This window comes from Embiotoca jacksoni, unplaced genomic scaffold (genome assembly GCF_022577435.1).
Source record: "Embiotoca jacksoni isolate LCO1_2020_lvr unplaced genomic scaffold, fEmbJac1.0.p SCAF_3, whole genome shotgun sequence".
In the NCBI taxonomy this organism is placed as follows: Eukaryota; Metazoa; Chordata; class Actinopteri; family Embiotocidae; genus Embiotoca; species Embiotoca jacksoni.
In genome coordinates, this window is record NW_027185381.1 from 9,718,828 (window position 1) to 9,742,132 (window position 23,305).

The 23,305-nt window shown below is 40.4% G+C and overlaps 1 protein-coding gene across 1 annotated transcript in view; it reads left to right on the top strand.

Moving 5' to 3' along the window:
* nell2a (neural EGFL like 2a) overlaps positions 1 to 23,305 on the top strand; it is a 79,925-nt gene that overhangs the window by 6,759 nt on the left and 49,861 nt on the right. The window contains exons 3-12 of the mRNA XM_069162173.1: positions 4,269 to 4,419; positions 5,718 to 5,891; positions 8,387 to 8,483; positions 11,744 to 11,816; positions 12,865 to 12,947; positions 13,388 to 13,516; positions 15,689 to 15,791; positions 18,156 to 18,247; positions 19,748 to 19,853; positions 20,895 to 21,023. Coding sequence (XP_069018274.1) covers positions 4,269 to 4,419; positions 5,718 to 5,891; positions 8,387 to 8,483; positions 11,744 to 11,816; positions 12,865 to 12,947; positions 13,388 to 13,516; positions 15,689 to 15,791; positions 18,156 to 18,247; positions 19,748 to 19,853; positions 20,895 to 21,023 — 1,137 coding nt within the window. The remainder of the gene's footprint in view (positions 1 to 4,268; positions 4,420 to 5,717; positions 5,892 to 8,386; positions 8,484 to 11,743; positions 11,817 to 12,864; positions 12,948 to 13,387; positions 13,517 to 15,688; positions 15,792 to 18,155; positions 18,248 to 19,747; positions 19,854 to 20,894; positions 21,024 to 23,305) is intronic.

The following is a 23,305-nucleotide window of genomic DNA, read 5'->3' on the forward strand; positions in this document are numbered from 1 at the left end:
GCAAACCACTAGAGACCAGAGAATGAAAGTCCTCATTATTCACATACAGAAGTGGCTATGATCTTCTTATCTAATATCAGTGATACTGCTTTTAGTCACATTTTCCTTTGGGAAATAATTAATTTAGAAACCAGACATGTAACAAACATAAAAATATACTTTTCTGCCTGTCCTTCAGAGTATGTGGGTAAGAGGGAAACTCTATTTCTTTCCACAACCAAAACTCCCATCCTGTAAATACAGGTAGAAGTGAAAGCAGTGTGTGAGAAAAGGATTGAGGCAAAGCTGGGTGTATCTGGGCTCTGAAGCTGTGCTGCGGGGCACCTGTTCTAAATGCTAAATGTGTGAGCTGGTGATTGATGCAGCACTGCCAATATACTTCTATAAGAATGCAGTGATGGAAGTGTGTGTGTGTGTGTGTGTGTGTGTGTGTGTGTGTGTGTGTGTGTATGTGTGTGTGTGGGGGGGGATTACGGCTGTGTGTGTACTAGAGGTCAGACAAAATAAGACCATTAGACAGTTTAAGATTAGAAGTGAAGCTGGGGGATGGAAATTGTGGCCTGAGTGTAACTGTTAAAGCACAATGTACCCAGGAGATAAGATTCGGCTGTAGCCCAAAGCTTTGCTTCCTTGGGATGCTATTGAGCCTGAGGCTTTTGGAGAGCTCTAGTCAGCTGATAAAACCCTGTATGTCTCAAAAACATTAATTTCTCACAATCATCTTGTCCTCATTGCCTGTAAACAACTAAAATAGATTACAAGAGCTGTGTTATTGCACTGCAAAAATGTGCTCATTAGAATTGTATGCACAGGATCATCATTTTCAAGCTATTTTGTGTCAATATCTCACATCAGAGTGGTCGTTAGGAGCAGGTGGCTGCCCCATCCAGGCCTCTGCCAATAGATAATCGACCAAAGGCCCCCTCAGCAGGGCCGCATTGATTTGGCACACGGGAAAGCTGGCGTGCTCATCACAGCACAAACTCATCTACTGCTCTTTCATGTAGTTTTTTTTTTTAGCAATGCAGGGATGTTACTGCTCTCGCTGTTTCAATCTTTGCATGAGTGTGCTTTTCATACAGCAGGTCGACCAATCTTACCACTCCATCCAAATGAGAAGATGCCTCAGTCCTCCAATCTCTCTAAGTCCCATTTGAAGTAGCCTCTTCCCCATAAAGACTGGTGATGAGAGTCATCCACTTATAGGCCACTTCTGGCTGCCAAGTTGTGGAGCAGCCTTTTGGTAGAGGTTCCTCCGTCCTAACCATCCCCCTGCCTCATCAACCTGCTCTCAGTATGGGCCCCGCCCTGACACCTGCTCCCACTGTGCTCATTTTGCTCATGATTGAGATGTCTCTGTACTCTCTGTTCAACGCATGGCAGGGCAATAGACTGACCCGTGCGTTTAGTCAAAGACTTTGGTAATCCTGTTTGGCTGGAGCTCATTTTTCTTCAAAAACAGAATACAACTGCCTGCGTATTGCGTTTTTGTGAAAGAAACAAAACAAAACTACACAAATCAAAGACACTTAATTATAGCTTTAATTACAATTCAATAATTTGAATCAAAACAAAAATAATTCCCAATAATTTGTGAGATTGTTGTCAGCAGTGCCATTTGGATTTGGCTACTAAGTAGGATCTGTTGATTGCAGCAGATTATTGCCAGGCAGAACTCCTGTTGCAGTCATTGGACCATCTGTCCCACCTCAGCCAGCGACACTGGGATGATACGCCGCTGGTGATGCAAAATGCATGAAACTCTGCCCAGTGCATCTTTTCTTGTGAGGGACAAATAGTGAACATTTTAGTTGAGACAGGAATATCCCCGAGGGCCTTAAAAGCTTCCATCAAGAAAAAGCTAACGCTAGCACAGTAAGTGTACTCTCAGAGTGATTTCAACACGCCGTCATCGTATCTTACATAAGCAATGAGCATGCGGTGTCTTCAGTCTCCATCATGGCGTTGCTTGCTGTTTCACATTGCATTGTGTTAATTGGCTACTCCCACCAGCTGGAAGTAATGTTAATGCACTGAGGAAAAGCTGCCATTGCTAGCTTCCTGGAGCGCTTAAGTGTGCCAGGGCATCTTGCATGCATCCCATAGCTGGAAGTGAGTTCTTTGATGTGATTGCTTCTGAGAAACGTCATCATTTATTGATGACTCCATTAAAGAAGCATAGGCGTCTGTGTAGACTTGGAGAGGAGGAAGGGGGCACAGTGGTAGAACGGGAGCTCACAGGCCAACTACACGCAACACACAGAAAATCTCCTCCCATCCACACCAGCACCATTTAGCCTTTCACTTCTCCTTCCCAAGTCAGCATCACATCTCGACTCCCATGCCCAGCCAAAGAGAACATGTTTGACCCTTTGAAGGAGTTTTGGGGGGGATTGGGATTGGGACAGTTTATGCTCGCTTGTAACAGTATTAATGGCAAATTAACAGTCATCCAATGCTGGAGAAATGGGCAGGTGTCACCGCTTGAGAAAATCTGACATGGGATGAATCATGAAGGCAGAAAACTGAGTCGGAGCATCTTTGAAATGGCAGCCAGCAGTGGTGAGCACCTACTGACAGTCTGAGGAGGGACAGACTGTGAACCAGCAACAGGCTGTATGGGCAACCAGAGCAGCTCCAACTCCCTACTTGCAGCACCTAAAAATCAGCAGATTTGATCTCAGTGCCAGATGCAACACAACACTTTCATATAGGTCTTGTTGAGTTCATGCCTGAGTGTGTGAGAGCTGATTTAGCATAATCTTTGGAAGCAAGTTGTTGTCTTCTGATTGCAACAAGCAGATGACTTTGAGTTTCGTTTGTGGCGAATGATCTGACCTGATCATGAAAACCAATTCAAGCTTCAGGCTGGCTGGTTTCCTGATGCCTTCATTTCACAAGCATCAGTATTATTTTGGGAAGTCTTGAGGTTACATGAAACTTTATGAAATACGACTTAAGATAAAGTTTATCAATCAACCTGCTCAACTGAGTAAAATAGATTCAACAGAGCACTAGATGTGTGGCTGTGTGACGTATCAACATTGATGTTTTTGGGGGGCATTTTGCCTTCATTGGTATGTTGACAGTCAAGACACAGACAGGAAACAAGGAGTGAGAGAGGGAGATATGAAATGCAACACAGGTCCCTGGCTCTAATCATACTAGTGATGTTGCAGTTATGCTGCATGCACTGTACTGCTCTGTACATTTTTAATATGAGTTTTTTTGTTTAAGTTGATTTTTAATTTATGAATTCAAATTTGTCAAGGGTGTGTTATGTGGATACATCAAATATTTACTTCACATGGACTTTAAAATCCCCGCAGAATGTTCTCTTGTTTTCAACAGCAAATGTTCCTGTTCACCACAGTAGTTTCACTTCAACATAGTTTCCTCATCACTTAGTTTAATTCTCACTATTACTAAATCGTTAATACTGTATATTATTATTCATAATAGAGTGGCCAATCGGCTTATCAGTTTTTTCATTCCAGAAAACTATGAATAGAGTTAAACTGCTGGTATTTAACTGACTTTTGCAGGAAAGAAAATCTAAATTGGAAATATGTAGATTTCAAAAAGCCTCCCCTCCAGATTAGGTCATCAACTTCACTACTAGTGTTCAAATCCCGACAGAAAACATCTATTTTCACTGGCATTTTCAGATTAGCGCCAATTTAATTTTAATATAGATATTTTTTCTTTTCATTGAGTATTATTTACTGCTCATATGTGTCCTTGTGGGTTGTTTTATCTTCGTATTGGTCTTCATTTCTTTCAATTTATATTATTGCTTATATTGTCTTTAATGTCTTATATATGACACATTTTTGTGATTGCTTTTCTCGATGTTGTGCAGCACTTTGATCAACTTTTGTTGTATTTAAATGTGTTAAATTAATTAAGATAACTTTACTTTACTTTAAAAATATTTTAGCTGTACCCACAAATCCAAAATACAGAATGTGATTAGGTATGGCTTTTATTAATAATCCCCTGACTGTTCAAAATTCACAAGCATGGCCATGGACAATAATAGCAATGATAAGCATACGTTCTGTATGCTTATCATTGCTGTTATTGTCATCAATGTGGGTTTTTAAAAGTTGTTTCAGGATTAAACTGGCACAGATATTTAAGACACACTGTTGGTACTAGTGTTTATTTTCTTATTGTTGATGTTTAGACTGATAAAAAAAAAAAAACGACTGTCTGCCTGTCTTTTTATGGTGTAAATAATATCTGATTTCCCTTCCTTATTCCAGGGTCCTCCAGGGAAGTGAAAGCTCCCGCTGAGGTTTCAGAGCAAATGGTCCAGAAGCTGAGAGGCAAGAATGAGTTTACTGTGCTGGTGACCCTCAAACAAGATCACCTCAACTCCGGGGTCATCCTCTCCATCCATCACTCGGAGCACAGGTAGGACCAGTTCTCATTTCATTATAATATGTTTAAAATGGGTTTTATTATTCACAGATAAAGGGAAGACGATATTAGCCCAATGCATTTTTTTTTTTTTACCAGTTAAGTTAAATTGAGAAGCATATTTTAGCACAGAATGTCACATGGAGTACAGTGCAGCTGTTCATAAGCCCCCTGATAGACCATAATTAAAGTTGTATTCTAAAGTTAGTAGCTCTCTCTTTTGTCATATTAGCAGACTGAATATTTGTATTTGATAAACATTTAGATGTTTTACACCCCACTCGAGTAAACAAAGCAAATCACCCTGTATGCCAGCGTATTATTCACAGTCCATCAACGATGCAAACATCGAGCCTGTAATTGTGAATCGAAACCTGATGAGACACTATCTGCAGTTAGCATGTTAATGTTTTCCATTAGTTTGTGGTAGCTGAGCCGTTGGATGATCAGAGCAGCAATCTGAATTCCACATAATACGTTGATTGAACAGTTTGTACATTAAAGTCAGTCCTGAGAAGAGCGCTCACAGGGATGTTAATGACTTTCCCCCCACTGCTGATTAGCTTTCCCAGCCATTCATATGCAACAAAGCAACGCTGCATGGTTTCATTTGGAAACATGGCAAGGACTAATTCAGCATCAGCAGTGATAGCTAGTGCATTTATGGAGGCAGGATGAATGTACATGCATGGCTAGTGGAGAGCAAATCTATTAGATGTGGTTTGTAGATAAATCAATTCCATTGCCACACTTGCACGAGTGTCTATTTTTCTTTTGAATAATGTTTCCAGCAAAAGACTCTACTTTAAGTAAGTCTGTCTTTAAAAGACTGAGGTGATGAGTGTGTATCGGCAGCTCTTTCCATTAGTGTCACTATGCTGGGTGAATCTCAGTGGTGTGGAGAAGAGGATTCTCCGAGAATACTAATACTCCAATGTAAAGAGTCAAACCACCACATGCGAACCAACATTGTGTATATCTGATGTTGCATCAACAGCCGTATAGTAACAGTATGTTTGACCACTGATGTGATTAAATCCTGAATAGTGTTGCAGATCTGGGGAGATGCGAGTGCGCTGGAAACGAGTGGTGTTTATCTGACAGAACGGTGCTGAGAGGATCCCTGAGTTTAGATACTTTGTTGGTTTATGCGTTGTTTTTTTGGTGTGTGTAAAGAGAAATAAGGATTTTGTCTCAGTAATGAGACTTTAATGCAACAAGACAAATTCTCTGAGAAGCCGTCACCGTGTGGTTGTTACTGGAGACAAGTTGCTGGACCTTTTATTCTGCAGGTTCCTGGAGCTGGAGAGCAGTGGTCAGCGGAGTGAGGTGCGTCTTCATTATCGCACCAAGGGCCAACAGGATCACACCGAGGTGTTCCCTTACAGCCTGGCCGATGACCAGTGGCACAAAGTCTCTGTGGCCGTCAGTGCCTCCCATGTCATTCTACACGTGGACTGCAACAGGTGAGATGCGCATATAGAGTATATACATATATATAAATAGAAGAATAGTGATGATGCAGCACAGATTCTGGTTCAGCACTAGCAGGACTTCAGGTTTGGCTGGTTGCTCCGTTCAACACATTTGTCCGTGTTTGTTGGCAGGAAGCTGTTGAGGGATCACATCCTTATCTTGTATACCACATTCAGACTGACCCAGTCATGCCAGTCAAACCTGCATCAGCCATCTATTATAATGGGTTAATGCTAATCAGGTAGCCCTGCTTGATCATCCTTTCACAGATCAGGGGTTAATGAGGGTTGGGGGCTGCTAGGGTTTGGTAAACAGTTTTTTTCTGTAAGGCATGGAGAAATAAACATGTGATATTTAAGATTAAATATGATTCAACCAACTCACTAAAAGGAGAGAAAGAAAAAGAGAGCGTACTAATTTGGTAATTATTCAGTGCTTTTAAGTGTGATTCTGTGGTTTTATAAGTTAAAAGATGGAACGATGTTCATTTTAGTCTCTGTGACTGTCCATATACTGACCTCGGTCAGCTGTTTCTTGAGTCCAATGCAGGGTGAATGCACCTTGAGTCGACCTGCATTATACGTGCATCTGCTACATGTACAGTGGGTGCGGAAAGTATTTAGACCCCTTTAAATTTTTCACTCTGTTTCATTGCAGCCATTTGCTAAAATCAAAAAGGTTCATTTTATTTCTCATTAATGTACACTCAGCACCCCATCTTGACAGAAAAAAACAGAAATGTAGAAATTTGTGCAAATTTATTAAAAAAGAAAAACTGAAATATCACATGGTCATAAGTATTCAGACCCTTTGCTCAGTATTGAGTAGAAGCACCCTTTTGAGCAAGTACAGCCATGAGTCTTCTTGGGAATGATGCAACAAGCTTTTCACACCTGGATTTGGGGATCCTCTGCCATTCTTCCTTGCAGATCCTCTCCAGTTCCGTCAGGTTGGATGGTGAACGTTGGTGGACAGCCATTTTCAGGTCTCTCCAGAGATGCTCAATTGGGTTTAGGTCAGGACTCTGGCTGGGCCAGTCAAGAATGGTCACAGAGTTGTTCCGAAGCCACTCCTTTGTTATTTTAGCTGTGTGCTTCGGGTCATTGTCTTGTTGGAAGGTGAACCTTCGGCCCAGTCTGAGGTCCAGAGCACTCTGGAAGAGGTTTTCTTCCAGGCTATCTCTGTACTTGGCCGCATTCATCTTTCCTTCAATTGCAACCAGTCGTCCTGTCCCTGCAGCTGAAAAACACCCCCATGATGCTGCCACCACCATGTTTCACTGTTGGGATTGTATTGGGCAGGTGATGAGCAGTGCCTGGTTTTCTCCACACATACCGCTTAGAATTAACGCCAAAAAGTTCAATCTTGGTCTCATCAGACCAGAGAATCTTATTTCTCATAGTCTGGGAGTCCTTCATGTGTTTTTTGGCAAACTCTATGCGGGCTTTCATATGTCTTGCACTGAGGAGAGGCTTCTGTCGGGCCACTCTGCCATAAAGCCCCGACTGGTGGAGGGCTGCAGTGATAGTTGACTTTGTGGAACTTTCTCCCATCTCCCTACTGCATCTCTGGAGCTCAGCCACAGTGATCTTTGGGTTCTTCTTTACCTCTCTCACCAAGGCTCTTCTCCCACGATTGCTCAGTTTGGCTGGACGGCCAGGTCTAGGAAGAGTTCTGGTCTTCCCAAACTTCTTCCATTTAAGGATTATGGAGGCCACTGTGCTCTTAGGAACCTTGAGTGCTGCAGACATTATTTTGTAACCTTGGCCAGATCTGTGCCTTGCCACAATTCTGTCTCTGAGCTCCTTGGACAGTTCCTTCGACCTCATGATTCTCATTTGCTCTGACATGAACTGTGAGCTGTAAGGTCTTATATAGACAGGTGTGTGCCTTTCCTAATCAAGTCCAATCAGTTTAATTAAACACAGCTGGACTCCAATGAAGGAGTAGAACCATCTCAAGGAGGATCAGAAGAAATGGACAGCATGTGAGTTAAATATGAGTGTCACAGCAAAGGGTCTGAATACTTATGACCATGTGATATTTCAGTTTTTCTTTTTTAATAAATTTGCACAAATTTCTACATTTCTGTTTTTTTCTGTCAAGATGGGGTGCTGAGTGTACATTAATGAGAAATAAAATGAACTTTTTTGATTTTAGCAAATGGCTGCAATGAAACAAAGAGTGAAAAATTTAAAGGGGTCTGAATACTTTCCGTACCCACTGTATATAGTATGAGGCGGGTGTTACTGTTTTTGTGTGATGATCCTCCTTGGCACAGTAAAAGAAGCAGACGGCAACACCGTGTGTATCGCTGAAAGCATGTGGCTATCTATGCCCTCCACAGGGAAAGAGTTAACAGAGGGATTTAAAAGGACAGGGCCTGCAGTGTGGAGGCTACTGATAACATGACCGGAACAAGTACCATTCAGGAGGTCTATGTTGTGATTGTAGCTGTTGACCACTTCCTGTTTATGTTTTTCAGGATCTATGAGCGGGTGGTGGAGGCCCCCTACATGGACATACCTGAGGATACTTCCTTCTGGCTCGGACAGAGAAACGCTGCTCATGGATTCTTCAAGGTTAATGCTGCAGCACAAAAACTTCCCTCTCAGAATACATGAATGTTGATGCCTTTCCTGATCTGTCATATTGCTAAGCGATAATTGATTCAGAATAGCAAGAACAAGTAATTCATTTCAGCTGTTGCACCATCTTTTCACCCCACCCTCAATCTTGGTTTATACTGTATCTTCTCCTTGTTTGTGTGCCTTGTTTGGTTTTATTTATTATAGCCGCTGGATTTAATTGCATGCATTTCTCAAGGCTTACCATTTTAATTTGAGGGTTGCTTTGCCTACCGCAGCAATTGACATTTTTTTGTCATTGTTTGTTCCCTTTCCCTTAGTCTGCAGCTAAGCTCAGTGCAATTATCTCAGCAACCCCGCAACGCTGATTTCGGAGAAATCATTAGATAGCCTCTGGACTATGCTCATTAAGCTTAGTCTATAGTATTGTTTATCAGGCAGAGAGACATATATCGCCTCTTTCAGACGGGACCGCGCTCCAAAAATTCCCATCTGCGGAGACATGTTGGGGCAAAATGTCTGCTTACCAACTAGTTTAATCAGTCTGCTGGTGACCAGCCCTGTGTTTGATGGTGCGGTGATGTGTATGCATGTGTGTACCTGTTAATACTTTACACATCGTGTCCTGGCGGTTGAATTTCCCCTGTGTTAATTGGTTGATGAAAGAAGCCTTGGAGGTCACCCACTAATCTTGTCACGTAGCAGCATCTTCCCTCGCCACTCTCTGAAGCCTTGATTAGTTGCTGGGAAGGCACATCTTCTTTTTAAAACGCACACTGCTTCTTTAGTACACATGCGCTCACACACACACACACACACACACAGAAGCAGTCAATGTCGGTACGTGGGTGTATGCTGAAGATGAGAAAATCCCAGCCCCAGCAGTAATAGTAAAGACTTTAATCAGGATCAGTGTATCTGCACCTCTGCTTCACAAGACAATCAATATCTTCTTTGTACACATTGTAAGATAAATAAATCTCTTGTGTCTTCCGTATCTAATGACACAATTTTTTAATTCCATCACTGAGCTGTCATTTGTATGCCAATGAAGCAAATTGTTCTACATCCCTAACTTGAAAGAAACAATTTGCTTTTAATTCAAACAATCCCAAATGCAATGAGAAACTACTGTTGAAGTATGCAAATAAAATTTTACTTCACAGTCAGATTTCATTCTTGAGTTATATTTTTTTTTTTAGCCTGGCAGGATGTATCTCCTCATGACTCGTTTTGTAATATATAAGAAATAAATGTAATTGTATGATTCAGCCCTCTCCCTACCCGCTGCTGTTTTGCACTGAGTCACATTTCCGGTTCAGACAGCACTGTGTCGCTGATACAGAGGAATCAGTGTGGAGAATTAAAAATGTCTCTCTTTTTCAGTTGCCAGAAGGTGCAAAGCAAAGTCTGGCAACTGGTTGTTTTGATAGTGCTACATTACTGCACAGGCTCTGGTTAGACACACAGGGGATTAGGGCTGGGTGATATGTACAAAATCAATATCACAAGGTTTTTGACCAAATATCTCCATTCATGTTGCAACATTATTGCAGGGAGGATTATTGATGCTTTCACCAATTATTTACCCAATGCGATTTTTGATAAATAATCTGTAGTAATATGCATCTAGAAAATGGCAATCGGTAAAGGCAAACAATAGAGCAGCTAGAGCAGTCAGCTGAGTTCAGAAAATTAATCACTTTACTGTAATACAGCCTTTAAAACCAGGGAAAGACAACACTACCATATCACTGTTACAATATCCAAAGTTTAAGACGATGTCCAATCTCATATCACAATATTAATATAATAGCATTGCCCAGTTCGAACAGGGAAACAAAAAGATAAATGTTCTTGTTTCCCTGTGTTAACTGTATATTTAACTCTTATGCCATCATATGTCAATATATATATATATATGTAAAAAAAAAAATAGTTTTGGGTGTTTTTCTTTCTCTTGTTTTATTACATGTATATAAATGCAGATTTTACTGTTGATGGATTGTAGTTTGCAAAAATAAGATATCATAGGAGATTGGTCTTCGGATGTCAGTCAGCAAAATTGGTTTACATTTCTAAAACAAACAAAGGCGTCTAACTTATTAGATAACTGACAGCTGTCTTCAGCTCTGTATCAGCCCATGTTTGCTAACTTAGATTCACTGTTAAATGATCTAGTAAAATGAAATGTTTTTTGGTTTTTTTAAAATCCATTGTGTAACTTAACTCCACTCACACATTCAGTTTCCCTTGCAAATGCATCATATTACTGATGCATTTGCTTCAGTAAATGCTCCAACTGTTGTCGCACTGTGACTTTAAACTATGTAGACTCCAAAAAGCATAGGTACTAATGCAGCCTTAATGACAGTTCAGATATTGTTTGCGTGATGTAAAATTTGTCCAGTGGCTGCAAATAAAGGTGTAGTTTTATGGTTTCATTACAAGTTTGATAGACATGACTACTATCTGCTTCCATTTCTGCACTTTGCTGTGAAAAATCAGCAAATCATTTCCGCAGGATTTTAAATTTATGGCCAATAAATTGAAGTGGCAACACAATTTAAAAAACAATTTCTCCTAAGTTGCACCGCTCCACTTCTGTTTGGGTAATAAATGCACTCAAGGGTTGAAATGGGCCGGGTTACTATGGCAACAGAGTATCTCTGCGTATATGTCTGTATGTACGTATGGGTTCGGACACAGGACAAAAAGCTATCATCAATTTGGATTTATGAGTCAAATTGAATCTGTGTCTCCTGTTTATGTTTATCAGTGGAGGTTGGAGCAAAAAAAAAAGAAATACCATGTACCAATTGAAACTCCCACATCATTGGTTCACTTAACTTCTTGTTGGTGTCTGGATATAAGATGATTCATCAGAGCGACGATTTAGGAGACATATTACCTCACAGCCAACTTCGCTGAAATATATTTTCACTGGCTCTCAGATTCGCTGCTGTTTCACTATTCAGTTTTATGACTACAACAATTACCAAGACTGTTGGAAACAGGATTCCTTTGTGTTTACACGCGCTGCCTGTGCTTCAGTCCCACATTTTCTTATGTCAAAAATGTACTATGAGCACGCTTAGACACCCCCGACCCATCCTCATTTGCTTACTGCACTTTACTATGCTTAATTTTATTTGTATCGCCTGTCCGTTCTCTGTGAGGTGTTGTTCTCTTTGATCACTGGGTTTGTTGTGTGTGTGTTGTGTGTGTGTGTGTGTGTGTGTGTGTGTGTGCAGGGAGTGATGCAGGACGTGGAGATCCTGGTGATGCCACAGGGTTACATCTCACAGTGTCCAGATCTGAACAGAAGTGAGTGAAGTCTCTTACTTAAATCATTAAAATATAATTTCTTTGGATTTTTCATTCAAATTGCCTCAAACGCAAATTTTTCTCGCCACTTGATTTCATTTTTTTGTTTAATTAAAATCTTGAAAGGCTATTGGATTAAAACAAATAAAAGCATCTTTAGAAACACATTTTTCTATCACTATAATGTAATAAAATGTTATTTTCCAAAATAGTTAATTAGTCAGTTGAAGCGTACCTCTGGTCTTTTTGGTGCGAGTTTGGATTATCTTTTTGCCATGGTGACCTGTTATTTCTGAGGGGACAAAGAAAACACTTGTTTGCATTAGTGTACAAGATTTCTTCTGAGTATAGAAATAATAATCTCCTTCTATAGGAGGAGGCGACCACCTCACACACTTATTTCAGAAATCAGTTTAGCATGACTTTAAAGTGGTAATCTTTGAGGCTCTTTGAGTTGGAAAACATTTTGATGCAAAGCAAGGCTGTTTTTGCAATTCAATTACTTGCCAGTGCAGTGATACCCTTTGTCTTCTGTGTTATGATAATGTGGTTTTTGTAGGGAGATGTCTTTTCTGTGCCAGGTGGCTGTTACAGCTCATTTCATTGAACAAGTTTGTTACGGACAAACTGCCTTTTTTCTGCTGACAGGGAAAACACACACACACTAACATCTCATGGTGGAAAATGACTTTCACATGGATTACACCTCATCCATTCTTCTGACGGGGACACCTGAGAATATGTTTCCAATAATAGAAAAAAAATTAGAAGAGAGAAATGCGAGAGAAATTGCAGTGAACTGCTGATTAAGTCCCTTGAAGACAAACAGAAAGTAAATAAATACAAACAAATGGTTAAATTACATGTTTGTGCCATATATAATTATTTTAGAAACCAATTTTTTTGATTAGTATAAAAACGTGATTCTTCTTTATGTCACTATTTCTATTTCTAACTATCTTATTTTGGAATCACAATAGTTTATAATAATGGCAGGTAATTGTTTGACTTGTACTAAAATTATAATGTATTATCTCTTGTATCTCAGCTTGTCCAACCTGCAACGACTTCCATGGACTTGTGCAGAAAATCATGGAACTGCAGGATATTCTGGCAAAAACATCCAGCAAGGTAACATATTTGAGACAATGTGTATTAATTTGACAGTCAGTCCACAGTTAGAGCATTATCCTGATAAAAAAAGTTATTAATGCTTTAAATTAATGAGTACTTTGTTCTATAGCACAAAATAGCCACTTGTCAGTGTGCTTCTGTCATTAATATTCATTGCAACAGGCAGTCAGAGACATATTAATATTAAACGTTGGCTATTATTGAAGTCTTTTCTCTTTTGATGCAGAGACTGTGAGTGTGAAAGGTGTTAATGGTACCTAATGAGGGACTTTTGTGATACCACTGGTTTGCTTTTGAAACTCTGCTTTCTGCATGTGAATACAGAGACAGGCCAAAGCTGACTCATATCTTCTCTCCTTCTTGCCTTTTGTGTTTCTTTTTTTTTTTTTTTTTGGGGGGGGGGGGGGGGGGGGGGGGGTTGTGGATGGCGTGAGCAGCTGTCCAGGGCGGAGGAGAAGATGAATGGGCTGGATGGCTGCTATTGTGAGAGAACCTGCAGCGTCAAGGGGGTCGTCTACAGGGAAGATGAGGGCTGGACAGATGGCTGCAGGAACTGCACATGCACGGTGGGGCTTCACACACGGGTGCTTGTCTGTCTGTGTGTGTGTGTGTGTGTGTGTGTGTGTGTGTGTGTGTGTGTGTGTGTGTGTGTGTGTGTGTGCCTACACGGTAAACTAATAAAGAGCAAAGGAGGGCATTCAATTTTAATTAAGTGTGTGTGTATTTGTGTGTGTGAACATACTGGGTCTGAAATTATGTACTTGTCATACTGTATGTGATTGTGTGATTAAATGTTAACAGGCATCTGAGTTTGTCATATAATAAACAGATTTGTGTGTGTGTGTATTAAAGTGTGGGTAAATATTAGTGTGTATAATGTGTGCAAACATGATATGTGTTTGTGTCTGAGAACATGCATTTTTAATCATGTCTGTTGTTTGTGTTCATGCCTTTGTGCATTTGTGTGTGTGAGTTGCACGCGGACATTGCTTCCATTGTAAGTGTTGGCTTTTGTTTTGCTGCCCTGTTGATCAAGTGTGTGAAGGTGGGGGTGTGTGGGGGTGTGTTTGGGTGGGGTAGAAGTGCAGAGTGTAGGGGCCCCTTTGTCGACAGCTTGTATTGTCATTATTTCCTTGAGGTAGAGGAGGGTTGCCCCAGTTACCAAATAAAATATACTGTATTAAAAACCTCCACAGTACCCAGGATTAGGCACATCAACAACAGTGCTTAGTAATGCTCCATTCTCTCAAGGGTCTCCTTTGCGCTGCATAAAGTGTGAATAATTGTCAAAAGAAGAATTAGAAGCGACTGGAGATCTTGGGCTTGTACCACATCAGCAAACAGATTTCACCCCCTGTCAGTCTACTCAGCTTTGGAACAGGAAACTCATTCGCTACTACTGAACTGCTCCAAACAGCCAATGAGATGCCTTCACGCACCACTACCCCACATGCAAAAAATGGGAAATCACATATCTCTCAGTGCACCGCACTTAATTGCTCTTGACAGATGATAATTATCATCAGGGATTTGTTCTACCCACTCATCCAATGAAATCGCTTCATTCGCCAGGAACGGTGCTTTGCCATTCCTGGGCTGCAATTAAGGAATTAGATGGGATATGTTCCTTACCTTATGTGTGGCAATTAGCTGTGACCTTTAAAATTCAAAGGTCATGCATTAAGATGTTATCAATTATGTGGATCAGGTTCATAGATGTTGCTGTCACAGAGCATTCATCCGTGGAAACCATGTTAATTACAGGCACAGCCACAGAAAAGGAGACAGCATTTAAATATGCAGTACTAGATATGCCGGTTACTGTTGGACTCTACGACAGTTTAGGAGCTGATTCATAACTTTTACAGAAAAAAACCCCACATGTATGACATGTGTACCACAAGTTGCAACATATGATAACATGGGGAAAATATGTGGAAAAGATTTCACATGGGATGCATGAAAATGTTCCAAAACCACATTTCCCATAGGTTAAATACATGTTTCACATGTGCACAATCAAATCTGCTGCAGTCTTGTAAATATTAAAACATTTAAATGAGTGGGGATAAAACAGGATGCGGACATTCATGCAGGTGTCTGGTCACACCCGCACTTATAATGGTGTCATTTCAGAACAAAATAAATTCACGCATACAGAGAGGTGTTTCTTTTAACTAGCCTGCCCTCACTGACATTGATACATTGGACAAAATCATAGAAACACCTGTCAGTATAACATGTAGTATACCACCAACTGCGGCTTAAAGAGGGACCCTAACGTTGAATCAACACATCTCCAATACAGTTTCATCAAAAGCTGAACATTTTAACCTTCACACAGGTATAATCTACTGCAGAGCTGCTCTATCAGGCTGCTTTAGTAGCAAATGATTGTACACTATGTTGGCCAGCAATTAATAACAACTTGAAAGACAGAAACGCCACGCTTAGAAACAATGTTTCCATTATAGAGTTTGTTCATCAGAGTGCTCTGACAAGTTTCTTTTTCATTTTTTTTTTTTTATTTCCTACTTATTATATGATGTGAGTGCAGTTCTGTAATTATCTCATTTAAGGGGATCCTTATCAAAAATGTTTACGTGTCTACGAAATAATCAATATAAATACTGTCAAATTTTTCGAAATCCTTGGTGTTGATGTGATGTGTCAAAACATATCAGTTTGGTTCAAGTTGCCCCTCTGTAAACGTTATGTTGTGTCTCTCTATCCACCAGAACGGCACGGTGCAATGTGAGGCCATCTCCTGCCCTCCCCCTCAGTGCCCGGCGGGCACAGCGCCTGCCTACATAAAGGGTGCCTGCTGTAAGGAGTGCCAGCGTGAGTAGAGTACCCTTGACCTCAGCACCCTCCTACACTCATACAATCATGGACACAATTGCGCACAACGGCGATACAAACCTCCACCACCAGATTTAGAGCACACATAACGCCTCCACAAGGGCTGCCTGACAATTGACCAGGGCTCTGCTGTGTTGCTAAGCTACCTCCTAACATGTCTCTTGAGATGAGTCCTTCCTTTTGCATATACATGGACCAATTAATTATTCACTAGCTGGCTTCAAAACACAGATGGCCACCAGTCACCCACAGACATGAGCCAGTAAATCTGGAATCGCTGCATGTGATGTGACGTAATTCCTATTTATGGCACGACATGTTGACGCTATGAGAAAGTGAAGAGGAAAGACATGCTGAAGGCTTGAAATCATGCTCAGACTCACAACTAATGACATTGTCTTCATAAATGTCCACTTTTCATTTTTTGAGCGCTGACATGTTCTGGCTGGATAAATAATTCTGTTTCATCATGTTGCTCCATCGAGTTTTTTTTTTTTTTTTCCAAAAGACTTTGAGCTAAGTAATGAACTCTTATTAGCCTCCTCGCCGCAGCACTCTGCATCTTATATGCTCTCAATTCCCCTCTCAATAAAAATGGATTTCAGAGGGTATTACTTTTTCTCACCCCGGCATTGTTCTGATAGTAACTCAAACTACACCTAAAAATATGTCATATATATGCTTTTGAAAGGCAGGAGGACTGCCTGCCAATGTATAGAACTAGATCGAGCATGCGCATGAAGTAGAGCAATTTCTTACCTTATTTCTGATGTTCTCACCAGAGATGTATCGAAGGTTACACACCATGTAAGTGCTACCAAAACGTAGCAGATGTATAGTATTTCTTTACATATTTGACTCCACATCTTGAGCAAGCTGACTTCATTTGAGAACTTTTTCATCACAAACTCCCACACACTTCTGCCGTTGCTCTCCTGCTTTGCTTGCGAACAAATGATAGACAAGATTTAACTCTGTATCAGGAAGAAACCATTAGTCTAGTGTTCGAATTGTCTCGCGTCAGCATCATTTGCACTGCCTCGAGGGTCAGGGCTGCAACGCAGGGGTTTTAAGCATGACTCCGAATGTGCTGCTGCTGCGTTACACAAATATAAACACGAGGCAGGTAATACCCTTAAACTCAATACCCCTGTGCTCACTTATCTCAACGAGGTAGACAAACACAGCTAATTACGCATGCTCTGGCTTTGGAGAGAAGAGTGCCACAAGTTTCCCCACTACAAAGACATGATTCGCTCTCCAAATTAAAGCCTTATCGCACAGCACAAGGCCTTGCAGGGAGGAGTTCTGAGTCTGTAGTGGTTTTTTTTTTTTTTTGGATTGTCTGTCAAGCAGAACGTCAAATGGCTGTTTCAGAAGCCTGTCGCTTTCATGATACACCGCTTTGTGACAGGGCCTGACCTGCGGTGTCAATCATTTCTCCTCCCTCATATCAGTCTGAATTCTCTGACCCCAACTGCCCATCAAACACACACACTTTCTGCCCACGTGATTATTTTTGAACACCCTCTCCACCTCCCAATTATGTGAAACGGCTTCTCCTCAGTGCTGCTGTGAGGCGCGCTGCTTTCTCTCTCTACATATTAATTATGTCATCACTTCCTCTCTAGCAGTACTTAATTGGTTTTGACATGCTTGATTTGGTTTGACTCCATTTACTTGAGGACGCAGTAAATAATGAGGAAAGATTGTATCAAACTAAAACCTGACTGTTAAATAACAACTTGGGTTCAATACTAATAATAAGGATAGAGGCAATGGAATTAAAATGTATGTCATGATTTATATATAGAATATAATGATAAGGTCATTTACAAATACAGTAAAATCAATTGTGTTTTGATAAATAAAGTTACAAATCAAGCCGTTTGCTTGCTTTTCTTTGTGTCTGATTGTTGGTAGCTGGAGACATCACACAAAGTGTTTTCCATTACTTTTTAAGGATTGATAAAGTTATTAGTTATTTTTCTTAAACAATATGTTTTCATGATATAAGAAAGTGAAACATTGTCTGTTCTATTTTTGTTCCAGTAAATGTTATCAGACACCTAATTTCATAAAAAAATAAATAAATAAGAAAAACAACTAATTTGTAGTTTTTCTTTTTAGCAACTGATCAAATCGTACATATCTTACACCAACACTTAGCAAACATCACTCTATAAAAGATCGGCCACAACCATTAAAAAGATGTACAGATTTTCATCCTGAATATGCCACTAAATAGATGTGGATTTCATGAGAGCAATGTGCTTTTACTCATATATTTTTTTTGTATGTGTTTCGCATGCTTATTTGTGGTTCTGCTGTGTCTACTACCAGCTGTCTGCTTGTTTGGTGGAAGAGAGTTGGTGGAGGGAGATCAGAAGGCTGTGCGCGACTCCTCTGGCAGGTGTCTGCTGTTTGAATGCAGGGTAAGTCATGTCAACACTCACACAAGTACACAATCAAACCAGTTTTATTCAAAAAGAATTTTGATCAAACTCCTCTCCAGAAAGCGACCCCACAATAACTGATGTAACCGAACACTTCAGCCCTGTTAGTGTACATGTTGCAGTGCACGACAACTCCCGAAATGCCATAGCGACTGCAGCCCACCTCGAGAGGATAAAAACCTCAATGTGCCAGCACGCGAGTTTGTCCACTTCAGCATAATTTCATTGATCTGGCTTGTTACCATTCTCTTTGTGACCTAAAAAAAAAGATGCATCCTGCTGCTTAACTTTACATTCGGAGGCCAAAGCGGTGCACCTGCCAATCAGAGGATGCCACAGCCATTTTTCAGTACCAATCATCAGATACACATGGGTCCCAAATTAGATTCATTTCCCAATTATTCGCAGTATTTGCTTTTGTCTGCCTGGTGCTCCAGATGGATGGGTCGCTCACTTTTGGGAGTAATTCACTTGATGACATTACGCCAGGCAGGCCCAATCAATCACAGAAAAGTGATTTGAAGTTTTTAATCACCCAGCTCTGTCATATCAACCAGCTCCTCCATGAATTCTGAAAAGCTCCATTAGAAGCTGCAGTTTCAGACAGCTGTCTGGCTTGCTTGTCCACACCTGGCCCATCTGTAGTCCCAGTTAACTGACTGGCAATCCCAGGCAGATCAAAGAAGTGGGGACGGGGAGTGCTGTCAGTCAGCCCACCGCTGCAGACTCCTGCAGACTTCCCCTGACAGATGCTTGTCACGCCTCTGATCTTCTGTCTGCCTGCCGGCTGCAGGAGGGGTACAAGTTTTGGGTGGTGGGTGACAAGAAGTGGATGCCGAGGCTTGTTCAGAAAGTTATTTGTGGACTTTAGGAAAATAAGTTTGTTGCACAATTTCAAGCGTACTCAACCGGTACAAGCCGAGGTCATGACTCCTCATAGGGCAGACATGTTTACAGAAGGGTTTAGGATTATCCTTTAGTATAACATTTGTGTGCTAGAAATTGCTTTTGTCCAACTGTCTCTGGTGTTAATGAGTCTAAATTAGCACCAGTTGGAGGTACGTGGATGAGATCATTAGGGAGACCTGCCAAAGGCATGCAGGGGAAAAGAAATCTCCTAATCAGGTTTTACACTGTGACTAAACACACATGCAGGGATAATCCAGAAGATTGATTCACTGTTTGTATAATAAAGATGCACCATGAATCATGATGTAAATCGCTGAGGATAACAGGAGGAGAGAAGAAGAGAGCTTTTTCTGTCTCCCTCCAGAAGTAGTTGGGAAAATAAGTGTGATTGAACAATGAGTAATGTGTGTATAATGAACACACAGGGAGGAGGGAGAGTGGGATAGTGAAAGAGGAAACACAATAGATGAATAATTACCTTCATAATTACCTTCAGGCCCTTAGCAAATGAAGGTGGCCAGAGTTCACTGAAGAAGTAGCTCATGAGGATTTTGTCTTCGCCCTTCACAGGACAGGAACATGCATCGAGTGGTCCCCAGCGAGCCTTGTCCCGAGCTCAACTGCCCAGAGTCGGAGCAGATCACTCTGACTGGCAGATGCTGTAAAGTCTGCAGAGGTAATGAGGAAACACCGTCCTATATCATTACCACTATCTAATATAACATTCATTTTTTTATGGTGCAGCATGATTATTTATTTAAGTTATTAAATGATCATTTATTATGAGTTATAGATAACAGACAAGCATCTTTTCTGCAGTTTGTTCTTTGAAAAAAGTTTTCATATTGGTGTATGTCAGACAACATATACGGCATTATACCAATATATCTGTGATAAGCCTAGACAAGCTGACAAAATCGGCCTACCGATAAATCAGTGAGACTCTAGTATATACCTAGACAAATAGATAAAGGGAGATTAGCATTTGCAAGACATAATAAAAAGAAGACATGAACAATAACTAGTCAGTCAGTCAAGTAGTCAGAGGTGTCATTATTTATGATTTTATTTTAAAACACAAAAATCAACTTTGTTGTGATGTAGCGATTGTTTTGAAGCTTTTATTTTCCTGGAGTGTTAAAGAGAAAACACATCCAAGATTTCATAATTCAGATACACAAAACCTTTTACATGCAAAAAACATCCATATTTCCACAACTCTTTTTGCAGTATGTACAGTATATATGCTCATTTTCATCATCATCCAGCAAGACATTAAAGCAGGGTTGTGTTCATTTTCATGGATTTTCTTTTGGAAAAATGTTTTAATCTGCAAGTTAAATGGGTAGGTTTTTCTTACTGTGCTGGGAAGCAAAGATGGAAATCAATCTAGTAACAGGAATAATACAAAGCAGATGTGAATTATTCGTATGATCCTTTAAATTTTACCTGCTCATTCAGGTATTTATACTTTTGGCGCAGCATATTCCAGCTTTTACTTTTTCACCTTTATGAAATCTGGTGTGAGAGAATTTGTAGGATATTACAGGCCATTTCCCCCTGACGTGCTGTCAGTGAAAGACACCACAGCGAGGTTACTCTGAGAAAAGGGTGTGATACTACGACACAACCTTTCCACTGGCTCTGTGTGCCCCCATCACTCCTCTCCTATTGTCTCCTCTGTGTCTCAACCTTTTCCTCACCATGCCTCCTGCAGGTCATGACTTCTGCTCAGAGGGCCACGGCTGCGTGGAGCACTCCGACTGTGTGAACCTGGAGGCAGGAGACTGCTGCGTTTGTAAGGATGGCTTCCGCCCATTGCGAGACGATAATGCCTACTGTGAAGGTACGGTACAGCTCTGAATAACAAATCCTGACTTTTGGCTGAAGTTTATGTGCCCTCCAAGAGAGGGCATGAATTTTTTTTTTTGTAAATGCACCTCGGTTGCATCAAATGAGGTCATTCAAGAAACTTGTGCTTTCAAGAGGACACAGACGTTTTAAATTAGTGTTATTTTTAAAGTGAAGAATTTACAGTGGACTGTTTGGTCTCAGGCTGATCTCATTCAATTATTTGAAATTATTTCCACATGTTTCTGTCATAAAACAATTACAGACAATTCGAAAAACATGTCGAATACTGATATGACTCAGTGGAAAATCAGGGACGTCCATATACATCAATCATTTTTTATTCATTCATTAGTATGGGGATACATGAGAATTATAGGTGATTCCTTTACATGTTTTCATATGTATGGTCTTTTCCCTCCTTTAGACATGCCCATATTATGCCCGTTAGGCAGTTTCTTTTACTCCTGCCGGGGTCATCTCACAGTCAGCGTAGATGTCACAGCTTATTTTCCAGCTTTCAGTAGAGTATTTACTGCTATTCATTCTCGAGCATTATAAAAGCAACATCCACAGACTTGCCTCAGGCCAGAGGTAGATAATCCAACACAATAAATCCAAGACGTTAGGTCAGGGATTCAAAATTAGAGCGGTATTTATTTTAGTAAAACTCTGAAATGAATGTCACAGCTGACATGATACCTAGAAAAAAAGAAAATAACTTTATTTTAACTTTAGTGCATTGTTTATATTTTTGGGCTGGTTTTTTTTTACAATTTTAATCAAAATATATTACATAAGAAATGGAAACACATACAGCATAATTTGCTAAATAATGCAGACATCTTCTAAATACCCATAAAAACAATGCTTTTATCATTTAATCCTTTTGTGACAGGAGACTGTAATCCTCTCATTATTTGTGTCCACAGCACGTAATGACTGCTTTTCAGAATGCATTTTGAGAGACTAATGTTTGTTTTTCTCAGTCAGTAGATTCATTTGTGATATTAAAACATACTGAGGGTCTTTATTTTTGCAAGTATTCAGGGTCACTCTGCTGGGTAGGCCATCTACAATCAGCGAGATCAGTCATTACTGATTGCACGCTAAGGGTCAGATGTCTCCTACCGTGATGCACTTTTAAGTCAAACACAGTATAATTATATCAGCACTGCTGTTTTATACAAACAGACAATGTTATCTTTGATTGCCTTTTGAATGTCCCACATTGTTACGCTACGCGATTGCAAAACATCTTCTCCACCTCATTGAGCAGGTCATTTCACGTTGATGGTAGAAACCTGCTCAAAGAGTTCAAACGTTCACACATGACATGGACGGTTCGTCAGCTGAATTTCTCATCAGCCATATTGGCTGAATTTGACCAGATGCATCATTAAAAAATGATAACTTTATCATCTCCAATGCTATCCTGCAGTAAAAAATGCGGTAAACATGGTGTCATAACTGCCACCCCTGCGTATCTCTGGTATTAATGAGCAAACATGGCATCAAAGTAATTCAGATTCTTCTGCTTTTGACCCTGACAGCTGCCTTGTCAATATACTGCCTTCTTGATCTTCCCCTTTCATTGTGTGTGCGCAGTTTTAGAGCATCTGGTAGTGAGTGCAAGCCTTGGCCTATTTCGTTATCTACAGTCCACATACTCTCTATAATATATTTCCTGTCACCTTCATCAAGATGAGGCTCTGGCATCAATCAAGCAGCAGAGCTTTTTGTTACCGTAACCAGGGTTACGGGCTAAATGAAAGAGTAGTAGTTCACAGCTTCAGCAGATCTCACATTCATTTACAGGTATGAGCAGTTGTCCAGGTAATTAGTCCATGGGAATCTACATAATTACAGATGCTATCTGACCCAAGTTAATGGGGAGTAATGCTGTGGGTTGTAGGTTGTAATCAAATGGCAAACGATGGTCTCATTCGCCATAACAGTGTCTAACTATGGTCTCCTTGAAAACAGTATTCAGACAATGGTGGAAAGTAATTAGCATTAACTCAAGACCAGTGCTACAGTGCAGCTCTGAGATACTGGTATTTTTTTTTCTTCTATTATTCTACTGTATGATGGTTTATACTTAATATTATACTGTATATTCCACTGCTTTCAGATGTTGTTCAGATATGTACAATGCCATTTATTTAACAGCTTTTCTAGTTAGTTTGCAGATCAGGACTTCTCATGCAAAACATCAAAATACAAGACATTATAAAACTACTCTACAGGTTATAAATCGTAAAAATAAATGCCACC